At 39.1% G+C, this 12,422-nt stretch overlaps 1 protein-coding gene across 1 annotated transcript in view; it reads right to left on the bottom strand.

Annotated features, from left to right (window-relative positions):
* The window catches only part of Pth2r (parathyroid hormone 2 receptor), a 99,630-nt gene extending 89,699 nt beyond the window's left edge, over window positions 1-9,931 (bottom strand). The window contains exon 1 of the mRNA XM_015481320.2: window positions 9,807-9,931. Within this exon, the coding sequence (XP_015336806.2) occupies window positions 9,807-9,881 (75 nt within the window). The 5' untranslated portion in view covers window positions 9,882-9,931. The remainder of the gene's footprint in view (window positions 1-9,806) is intronic.
* Window positions 9,932-12,422: the final 2,491 nt, after the last annotated feature.

Below are 12,422 nucleotides of genomic sequence, written 5' to 3'. Positions count from 1 at the left end.
ATATATATATATATATATATATATATATATATATATATATAATCCCTGGGAAAGCACTAGTGCTCTGCAAGCACTTGACTCAACCACTGAGCCACATCCACAGCCAGAGAAATTATTCTCAGTTGAGTGAATATATTGGGAAAAAAATAAGAAGTAAGATGTCCTGAGGCAATTTAAAAAACAGATCTGGGAACAGTGGCACATGCCTGTAATTCCAGCAACTCAGGAGACTGAGGCAGGAGGAATGCAAATTGGAAACCAGCCCTAGCAACTTAGCAAGGCCCTAAGCAACTTAGGCAGACCTTTTTCAAGATAAAAAAAAAATTAAAAGGGTTAGAGATGTGGCTCAGTGGTTGAACATCCTTGGGTTCAATCCCTAGTACCAAACATGCATGCACACATACATAACAGATCTGGGAACAATTAAGGGTTTCTGAAAGAGTTAAGAGTTTGTATGTTGTTACTGGAAGCAAAGTAAAACCCAATGAGAGCCAAAAAAAAAAAAGTTATATATGACAAGATCATGAGATCTAAGTGTAATATGGGGACAAACTTTTAGACAGACAAGGAGGAGAAACACAAGAGGTAGCAATTTAGGAGCTGATTAGATTGACTTCCTCTCCTACAGAAACCATTATCACTCAAAGCTTATTTCAAACATCATTTCCAACTTAGAAGCATTTCTAAAACGACTGCATGATGCTTTTGAAAATGTGGGCATGTGTTTCATTGTATTGTCATTTCCAGTGACTCTCAAGAGTGTCTGGCCCAGAAGAGGCCCTTGGACCCTGGGCTGAGTTGAAGGGCCAAGAGTTATTGTTTGCATGTTTGTTGGGGAAAGCAATCTTGGTTTTCCAGAACTCATACAAAGAGCAAAACTTATTTGCTTTTGATGTTAAATTGTCCCTATTATACATTTATCTATTAAGAAATTTCTTGGTAGATATATTTGAATTCACAGGTAGGACAGGCTTCTAGAAAAGGAGAGAATGCAAACTTAATGAGGGACAGGGATTTTCAGTTTTGCAGTTTTTTCAATAAATCCTTACTTTATCACTTATCTTTTTTGTTGTTGTTGTTGTTTGTTTATTTATTTATTTTAGTTGTAGTTGAACACAATACCTTTATTTTATTTATTTTCATGTGGTGCTGAGCATTGAACCCAGGGCTTTGCACATACTAGGCAAGCGCTCTACCGCTGAACCACAACCCCAGCTCTTTTTTTTTTTTTTTAACTGAACATTAATTGGTGAGGAATGGAAGAATGTAGTGGGATGTGGTAATCAAAAGATCAAAAGGTACATTTACCTTCCTTATAGATTGTTTTTGAGGGTCACAGAAAATAAGGCATACAGAACACCTAAGTAAGTACTTTTTCATATAGCAAACACTGCATAAATGTGGCCTATTATTATTGCTATTATCATCAGATTTGTACTTTTATCACTGCCTAACTATAATTGACTAAAATAAATATGATGGAGGAGCAAAATGGAAAAAAAAAATGTTGCTGAACGTGAGGAAGCTGTGGCAGAGATCAGGTAGTTTTTCTTTGCTCTAATTGAGGAGATAACACGCACACTGCATATATATGAAAGTAAAGGACAGACAAATACATCAGGAAAATAAAATTCCCTTCTACTGAGGAAGGGAGATGGAAGTCCAGAGCAGATGCAAAGAGCTCATCTTATACAGTGTTGGAAGTCTGTCTCTTTCTCTGGAGTGGAAATTCTTTGAGGGTTGATACATGTCTTCCTTACTCCAAGACCCTGCACAGTAAGTGTAAAACTTAGCAGTCCAGTGCAATTTTATTTTAAAGACCTAGAAAAGAAGAATTTTAACTGAAGGGCACCTCCATATTTACATACACACACACACACACACACACAAGATTTTAGCTGATCATTTCCTTATTCTACATTGATTGGCTGGTTTAGTAGTGAGGCATCATAAGTATATTTAATCTACAAGTATTTGTTGAGACCTAACATGGACAAAACACTATCTTAGTGTTAAGTTAGGAGATAGATATAAAGAAATACAAACTATGGATTTGGCCCTTAGTAGGCCAGGAAGTGCTATATGGACATTGGGCTTTTACAACACAATTATCATGAGTGATAAAAATTCAGTATACTCACATACAAAAAGTCATTACTGATATATTCCTAATATAGTGGGAAATAGAAGGATGCTGTCTCTAAGATTGATTTTAAGGAGATATTTTTTTGAGGCTGCAAAAAAGCCCCATGAGTCTACTCGAAGTTTCTTTCAGCCTTTACAGAACTCCGAGCTCAATTAATCAACATGAAAATTGTGCTTAAGTTTTATTCACATAACTACTGAAAACTCTAGATATGATGTTACACATGCTAATCCATCCAGAAAATAAGACATTAGAATACACGTTGAGTGGAATTCACTTTGATATTCATTATATGCACCGTGCCTTCCTGGAAGCATTTTCTCCAGCAGTCTAGGCAGGGGGCGATGCAAACGTAGACCTAACTCATGCCCACAAAATTGTTTAAAATGCATTATGAAATCATTGCTCTCAGAGGAAAAGAACTATTTAAAAACATAAATTAAAAAACAGCCATCTCAGAAAACAGAGGTAGTCTCATTACAAAAGAAAGTAACAAGTAGTATAAATTATTCTTATTCAGGAAATGTCAGCCAATTTGCAATCAGATACAAGCAGTTTCATAAAGGAGGGCAGAAATTTACCTTCAGGGACATTACACATATAAGCGTATTCCAATCTTATCACCTCTATATTTGGCTAGAAAGAATTAGGCAATTTGGGAGTTACTGAATATTTTCATTTGTTATCAAGCTGTATCTTATTAACAAAAGTATTTTACATATTTGCTAATTCAAGCAGTAATATATAATTGGCCACCTTCCTATGCTCATGCAAATATTTAACAATATTTAATGAGCATTTTCTAGGTACTATACACTGTGGAAAAATGATTGTGAATCTGGTTTTCTCTCAAGTAGTTCAATATCCATGGCAGACACTCAGTATAACTAATATGACCTTGTGCTTTGTTTTTTGGTACCCAGGATTGAACCCAGGGGCATTTAACCACTGAACCACATTCCCAGCCCTTTTTCAATTTTTATTTTGACACATTGTCTTGCTAAATTCTTAGGGCCTCACTAAGTTGCTAAGGCTGGTCTCAAACTTGTAATTCTTCTGCCTCAGCCTCCCAAGTCGCTGGGATTATAGGCATGCACCACCGTGCCTGGCTAATGTGATCTGTTTTTTTAAAAATAACATGCTTAATGTCATTTTGATTAACACAGCAAATATCATGCTTAATGATAAATCTCTAGAAGCAATCCCATTGAAGGAGGAAGCATAAGATGCTAACAGTAATTAATACCATTCAATGTTGTACTGAAAATTCTAGTTAATGCAATACGATAAGGTAAATGACAAAAAGAAATAACAGGTGCAGATATGGGAGAAAAGTGTTGCTGTTCAGGAATAAACTTGGCATATATAATAAATCAATCAATAAAAGTAACAGAGATTTTGTATACCAGCAATAACTGACTAGAAAATATAATAGAATTTATGACAACATTGATTATGGCAACAATGACAACCCTGATAGCCAGCACTTACAGAGCACAAACTCAGTTATAGGCAGTGTGTTAAATACTGCTCCTGAGAAGCAATGAATTTGGTATTAGACCATCTCCACTTTTAAATGAAGAAGCTAAGTCTTTTTGAGATATTAAGTACTAGCTAGAGAGGAGAAAACAGACTACAGATTCAGTTCTGATATCACAGTCCCTAACTTTTGCTATTTTGTATAGTCCCCTTTCTCCTCAGAGAGCTACAACTTTTCTTTCTTCAAAAGTCTATAAAACTCTATCAATCCATAGAATACCAACCTCGCTAGAGACAGCCTGCTCCTTTATCAGTTACTAAGGCAAGAGAATTCCAGAAACATCAAACTCTCCAAGAGACATGCATTACCAGGCCAGCAGCACTCACCTCTCTGTATGTCATTGTGACCAGATGCAGGTTCAGTCGCATCAGTAGTAACCCACTTCTGCCCCAGAAGAGAGGGACCCTTTCTAAAATTAAAACTGGAGCAAATGGTTAGAGATTTGAGTTCCAAGATGAGATCAAAGAAGACGAATTTTCTTGGAATCAAAGAAATACAAATGAGCATATTCAAACACTTATGGGGAACCTGTAAACCAAAGGCACTACGGTAATTGTCACAAGGAGTTCCAAATGGTTTATTATATAGTCCTTTGCCCTTGTGAGTTTACAATCCAATAAGAATCTTATTTAAAAAAAAAAAGAAAAGAAAAAGAAAAAAACAATTACATGTCCCTTTTAAGCAACTTGGCCAGTCCTTTTAATTCTAGTATATTGTCATTGTGCATGTGGACTCAGGGATTTTCTACAGGCTAATGATGCTGAATACCTTTTCTGCATTCTTTCTTAAGCTCTATAATCCAACATCTAGACATCTACTAACAATCTTCTTACTTGCATCTCAGCTTCTACAAGGTTACACCAGGAATTATTAGGAATAAGGCAAAGAGCTTCTGATAGTTACTCTACCTTCAGAATGAAAGAGGGAGGGAGCTATCAATCAAGTATTCATATTAATGGATCTATTCTAAGTCGTCCGCTTTATGAATAAAACGTACAATTGCTATCAAAAAGAAATTAGGAAGGAGAAACCATAAGGAATAAAAGAAAGTGCACAGCTGGGCAGAGGAAATAGCCTTGCAAAATTCTCACACACGCACCTCCATTGAAAACCTTCAGCAGCTCCCAATCAGATTTAGAAATACTCTCTAAAGAATCACCTAATTAAAATGAAATCTTGACTAATCTGCTAGGGAAAAAAAAGAGAAAAGGACTGGCATATTAATTCTCAAAAAGCTTAAGGCTTCTGCTTGTTCGTATATATTTTTAAATTCAAGACTCTTAGATTTTATAGGCAGATGCTATTATTGCCTCTGTTTCCAGCGGAGGAAATAAGAGTAAAGAGATGAAATGCACTTTCCAAAATCACACAGGCATTACAAATTTTAAAGACTAAGCCAGGTGCAGTGGTGCAGGCCTGTAATCCCAGCAGTCTGGAGGCTGAGGCAAGAGGATCACAAGTTCAAAGCCAGCTTCAGCAACTTAGCAAGGACCTTAGCAACTTAGCACAACCCTGTCTCTAAATAAAAAATAAAAAGGACTGGAGATGTGCTCAGTGGTTAGGCACCCCTGGATTTGATCCCCAGTATATAAAAAAAAAAATTAAAGAATAGCTCAGAGAAAGACAAAAAAAAAAAAACAATACAGAGAGGGAAGAAAGAAGGACATGGATGTGTTCTGGCAGATGACAACTGAGGCCAGATGGAAAATAAACAGAATGCATGGATGTTGGTTGGAAAGTCGTAGTTTTATTCACAAAGAATTGAGGACATTCTGGAGAAATGAAGTCTACTTTGTGTGTACTGCCAAGAAAAAAAAACACATCTGGCTCCCTTTGATCCCACTGCCTGTGGGCTACTGGGACTGAAGAGACTACCCGCAATTAGTGCAGCTACTGAGAAGTCCACCCCTTCAGGAAGAGAATGCTGCCGTGTAACTAAAGGACAAATGGAAACAGTCTGGCTGTCAACAGGAAAGAAAAAGAACAATCCAAGTATGGGATGTGCAGCTATAACCGTGCTGGTAGTAATAAGCACAACAGAGTGACAGCAGTCATGTTTCCATTTAACTGTGCTAAGGATGGTCTCCCAGCTTAGCTAACCATGGAGGACATGCCCATGTCCTGTGACTGTACTCGTGCTTAATTCTACCAGTCATGACCTATTGGTAATTCCATCTATAACCACATTTTCCAATTAACACAAGAAACTCAGAGAGGTGCAGAGTGTAAGTTTATTTGTTTGATTGATTTGCCCCCTTTTATCTCTATCCCCCTCCTTCTCTACAAACATTTAGGTGAGACACACACACCTTTGATATGGGTATACACAACATGTATTCCTGTTTTGTGTGCATATATTTTAAGGTATAGAAATGGTGTTATACATGTCATTGTTTCTCTGTCACATCTTATCGTGTTCTTACAATCTCACCGTGCTGGTTTGCATACATTTAATGCATTGCTTTTTATTGCTGCATAATAAACCATTAAAACACTCAGACTGTGCCCAATTTTCTAACATCATAGAATTGCCACAATGATCATTGCCTGTGTGAGAAATTCCAAAGGCTAGATTCCCAGGGGTGGGTATTGCTGTGATAGAATGTGTTATACATACTTAAGCTAAACAGTGCCAAACTGACCCCACGGCAAGGGCACCCCTAGTGGGGTTAGGCTCTGAAGACAGAAGCAAGAGCATAAATCATGGCTACACTACTGTTAGGCATGTGAGTTGAGTATACTAACATCTCTTAGCACAGTAATCTCATTTTAAAAAGTATAAGTAATTATAGTACATGCCTCACAAAGCTACTACAAGAATCCAGTAAGAGAATAAAGTACTGGGTATAGCATTTGGCACTTGGTAAGTAAATAAATGGCATGAAGAATTGCCCTTTTTTTCTACCCAGTAAGAGATTTTTTTTTTTTTTTTTTTTTTTTTTACTTTCTAGTAGACGCTGAATCTTCTTTCTAGAGGTCATTAGAGCTCACCCTCCTTGCTGCACATAAGAGGAGGCTGGGTATTACCTGGGCAGGAATCTAAATGCAGCTTTCTGGGTTTCCAGTCCAAAGCCCCTTCTCCTGCACCAGAATGCTCATGGCAGCACTGGGACTCCATGCAGGAAAAATTAGTAAGAACTAGGAACCAAAATCTGCCCATTGGGATCTGCCCACACCAAGTACCATGAGAAAATCACATACTTCGACTCTACATCATGAGCTTCTGGTGCTTTTTTCCAGTCATAGTGATGATTTGCATTCATTTCCCAACACTCACGCTGTCTCAGAGCCACAGTAGGCAACCAAGTCATGAAGCAACCATCCCACTCTCAAACCCAGCAAAACCAAGGTTATTTCTTGATAATTTTGTAATGGAGGCAGTCAAGAAGGGATGGTCCTTCCAAAAAGAACAAGTCATTCATCTGTAAAGAGAGCATTTCCCAGAGAGCTTCCAGCTGAGGTGCTTTAAAGCATCTGTCTCAGCTTTTGAGCTAAGTCTCTGATCTTTTAAACAAACTCCAGCTGATGACTGAGCTCAGGAACTAGAACCTGGCCATTTTTCATAACCTGGGACTCCCCATGGGCAACCTTTGCCCCCAGGACTCTCCATTCGTGGCTGAAACTGTCCCAGTTTGCTAGCTATACCTGCTTCATCCCGCTTCCTCACTTTTTTTATCTTTCATGGGCATTATCCCCTCCCCCAACAAACTTCTTGCACCCCTAACTCCATCTCAATGTCTGTTACCAGAGGGACCCACTCGCACAACAATGAAAGTACCAAGCACATTTATATAATGGTCCTCATTCCCATGCGATAACTTGACTTCAGGAAATGCATTGCTAGGCTCTGTACTGACACACAACGAATGAAGGCTTGGGTTTTGAACTGGGCATTGAGGCAAAGGCAGCATCTTTACCACCCAAAACCTACAGAGGTCTTGCAAACAATTGATGAGCACTAGTCTATCATCTATTTTGTCATATGATCTGATGTTTCTTATACTAAGTATTTATTCTACACAGATTCATTCTGCTTTGGTGAGTTCCCTTTGGTGTTCTATCATTATAATTTAAGCTAGGAGAATATTCATCAATAACTAGGTGCTTTTAAAAAGCAAATTGAAACATTTTCATAAATGCCTGTCTCTCATACTTGGGCTAATAAAATCAGCAACTAAATCTTGGAGTAAATAATACACAGAATGTGTTTGGTCGCTATTGAATTTCAAAGCAGATAATGACTATAACTTAATGTAATAAACCAAAAATTATAGAATTAAAAGAATCTTAGTCCAATGTGACTCTTTTGAAGATGAAGAAACTGAAGGTCAGAGAATGTATAAACACGTCTGCAAGTTTTGTTTAAAGCCCCCAAAATTGATGAATGAAACATTATCACAAATTGCCATTTTATATAATTCTTTACCTATAAACATAATTAAATACCAATCAGTGTAAGGTAATGATTCTCAACCAGGAGTGATTTTGCTACCCAAGGACATTTGGCAACATCTACAAACACTTCTGGTTGTCACTGGGTGGCAGGGGAGAGATGCCACTAGCATTTAGTGGATAGAGGACAAGGATACTACTAAATATCCTACAATATACAAGACAAACCCCAAAACAAGGAATTGCATGGCCCAAAATGTCAATAGTATCAAAGTTAAGAAACGGATCTAAAGTTATTATAAGATGTTCAGTGTTTGTTTTATTGAAAGCAAAAAGAAAAGGAAATATTCTATATGTGGTTCCATAGTGTTTTTAATTGCACCATGTAATATTTCCCCATTTCCTTAGAAATGATCTAGAACTTTGAAATAAATAAATGGTTAGAATTAATTTGCCCCTTATACTAAGAGGTGGTGGTTTCAAGCATATTTTCCAAATATGAGAGGAAATGTAGTACATTAGAGATCACCAGAGTTTAAATAGCTGTAATGAAAATGTATCACCAAATCCTTGGGGACTTTTTCCAAATTCATATTCCTTCTGTTAACTTGATGACTTTTGAATGTACCCTCCTTTTAAGCAGCCTTTGCTAATATTATTAATCAATGTATGAGACACAAATTGTTTTATTTTTAACAAAATAAATTTACATGAAATATCCTGCTCATGATAGGTAAATCCCAGTAAATCCCAAGACATTTATTTCCTAGAAACTCCTGAGTTTTACTTTATGTGATTTTTGACAATGATGGGTCGATTTTTAACTACCATTTATAATGATTAAAATTTAAACCAGTTATTTGAAATTCAAGAACATAGTTTTAAGTTTAGAAAATACCAGAACATACATTGATCCCTCAACGCCTTCATTTTGTAATGAAAGATTTTTTTAAATAAAAGTTGGGACTTCATTTGACGGTCAAATGCGCCCTCTACAGAATCGGACAGAAATAACCTTGAGTCAGTTTAAATTCACAGGTCTCACACTGCGTAACACCCACAACCACATGCATTTCTTTCTAGCTCATCTGAAAAGCTGTAAACCTTACATTGGGTTTGACTCAAAAAGGGAAAAAAAGTGCCTATGAATCGTGCCTTGTGCATTAAAGAGGCTCCGTTGTGAAAGATCACTCAGCAAACCCCTAAACAATAATACGGGAGGAAAATGACAACCACCACTTACTCCTAACAGGAACAACCGAGCTGCTTGTTAACATTTAACATTATAGTTTTATTCTATCTAGTCTCTTTGCTTTAATGGTACGTGATCCTGTATCAGGGCTAGTTATCCTTTCAGACAGTGGCACAATCGGATCTAGAAGTTTTAAGTTCTCAAAAGCGATGGTAAATTTCCAGCAGCCAAACCTCATGTGGATTATTTAAACGAGTACCATGGTCTAGGAGAAAGAAAAGTTCCTTCGCCTTCCAGCTGCGCATTCTGATGCAGAACTCCGCTGTTCAAAAATACCCCTTAGTTTGCAGATGCCAAGATGCTGATCCCATCAGTGCGCGCCCCTGGACAGCACTCGCCCTGCAGCTCCACTAAACTGCCTGTCAAACCTGCCGGGTGCGGGTGTGTGGATGTGTGAGCGGGAGAGCCCGTGCGCCTTCTGGGTCTTGGTAACGCAGGAGGCTCCGGAAGCAGGTGCCGCGGGTTACCACGCTTACCTGGGCTTGGGCGAGGAGACTGCTGCCGAGAATCAGCCACCAGCACATGTAGGGTGAAGCCCCCAGCCCGGCCATGCCCGGAACCGCAGGAGCCAGAAGCGGGGAGCTTCTTCCTGGAGCTTCCAGACTCTCCAACTTGGCCGGCGCGTGGCAAACTTCTGGCCGGGAGAGAGACGCGCTGGGGCGGCGGAGCCTGGCGCCACCGATCAGGATGCCCGAGATCGCACCGCCAGCGCCCCGAGCATTTCAGAGGTCCATTTCTCAGGTCCTGCCGCCCCGTGGCTCCGGGAGGTCGCGTCCTCCAGGTGGAACCGCTCGCGTCCCGCGCCGCCCGCTGCGGGAAAGGGCGGCCCCAGCCCCCCCACCGCTACCGGCGCTCCTCAGAATCACTCGATCCCGCAGCCCAGGAGCCTCGAGAGCAACAGATCCAGAGATGCTGCTGCCGCCACCGTCCACTGCCACCGTCTCCGTTTCCCTCCACTAGGTCCTGTGTCCTAGAGCAGTCTCTAGGGGCGCCCTGGGTCCCCGAGGAGTGATCGAAAAGTTCCCTCCTGCACGAATGCGCGCTAACCAGCTATCAGCCAAGGGACCTCCCAACCGTGTAGATAAAGGCTTCTGAGGCCAGGCGGGTCAGGGTCTGGCTGTTCGCTGAACAATGTACAGCCCTCTAAAGTTCTCTGATTTCCTCCTAACCCCTATACTACATTATGTGTATGGCACGTGATATAATCATCCCCAAGTACAAACGAAATACAGAATTTTGATAATAAAGGAACTCAATCCTGAGAAGATCACAGTGCCGAGGATATGATCTGGTATGCCTGGCAAAGTTTTGTTTTGTTTTGTTGCTGTTATTCGTAGGTTGTTTTGTTTTTGTTCTGTTTGGGGGTTTTTTGTTTGTTTTTAACTTTTGCAGGTCCACTATGTCACAGTCTGACCTCCAACACCAGAGTTAGCTGGCAAGTTTATCAAAATGCATATTCCCGAGCTTTTCCTCAGGCTCACTGCATGCTGTAATGATTATCCTTGAACATGTAGTTTTATGTAAATCACTGAATATTGTCTGCAGTAAATTTTTTAAATTAAAACTGTAAAAAAGGTATGCTTAAACTGAAGGCTTATTGTGAACTTTTAAAAACGTGAACCCATTCTATTTCTGGTGAAGCATTTCCCTGCACTCTTGCCTTGTTTGCTAGTTTGTGTGTTTGTTTTTTTCAGAAACTTGATAATTTAGCAAAGATGACATCTCATTATTGCTTTAATTTTTAGTTTATTAGTATGGTTGACCATACATCTATACATTTATTAGCCCGTTGATTATTTTTTTAAGGCTTCTGTTCTTGCCTCTTAAGGGAAGAAATGAAGTGGCCCACCCTCTGAAGCTGGAGACTCTGAGTCTGAATCCTAACTCTGCCATTTCCTGGCCACATAATGCTGGGCAAATTAGATGGCGACCTCTTTTTGTTTTAATCTCCAATTTATAATTACAAAATCAGGAAAATAAGAGAGCCCTTGCCTGATGAGGGTCCACTGAACTGCCACCATCCTCCCACAGTACCTCAGGTGGCAGAAGAGGTAGGGGATCTCCCTAGGGTCTTATATGAGATCATGTCTTGACCAAAGCACCTGCCAAAGGCTCCACCTCCTAATAATATCACCTGAGAGGTTAGGATTTTAACATACACATTTGGGGAGAGCATAAACATTCAGTCCATTGTACTCTCTCAAGAGTTTCTTGGAAAAATTAAATGAGTTCACAGAGTACTTAGAACAATGCCAGGTCAAGGGCACATGTCCAGTGTCAGCTGTGATGGATTAGTGTTGCTGCTGCCGATGATGATGACGACTTTGGTCTTGTGACCATAGGCTGCGATGGTCAAAGGACTATGGTGAATTTAAATGTTTCCTGTTTGTGTAGAAAAGTACTGAGTATATTTAGAATATTAAATTTTTTCTGACATAAATGAAGAGATGTTTTTCCAACTTTATTTTTGCATTAATTTTTTTTTGGGGGGGAGGCAGCACTATGGATTTAACCCAGGGATGATTTACCATTGAGTCACATCTCCAGTCATATTTTTTAAATTTTGAGATAGGGCCTCACTAAGTTTCATAGGGCCTCACTAAATTGCTGAGGCTGACCTTGAACTTGCAATCCTCCTGCCTTAGTCTCCCAAGTCACTGGGGTTACAGGTGTGCACAACTGCTCCCAGCTGTACTAATTTTTAATACCTTGTTCAGTGTTGAAGTTTTTAAAGAATTTATAAATCTAAATCAGTCGATCCTTTTTATAGTTTCTTCCTTAGCTTTTATGCCAAGAAATCACTAAAACACTAAATAATTACTAAACTTTAAAAATACTAAATACTAAAAATTGGAATATCTTTTCATCAGATTGTTTTTCTAATTTTTTCCTAGTTTCATAATTTGATATTTAACATTTTAGAGTGTCAACTTTTAATGGTTCTCTAACAATTTCTCCAAATACCAGTTAACATGGCATAGAAAGAATCCATCTTTTTAATAGGAAAGATTTTAGAGGGAGGTGGAGGAAGAAAGTTTGCTCATGTCTCTAAAATTGCAACTTCAGCTCCACGTTAGGTTGCTCTGCTAGAG

Source organism: Marmota marmota, unplaced genomic scaffold (genome assembly GCF_001458135.2).
Source record: "Marmota marmota marmota unplaced genomic scaffold, marMar, whole genome shotgun sequence".
Lineage (NCBI taxonomy): Eukaryota > Metazoa > Chordata > Mammalia > Rodentia > Sciuridae > Marmota > Marmota marmota.
This window is presented reverse-complemented; position numbering and strand designations above follow the sequence as displayed.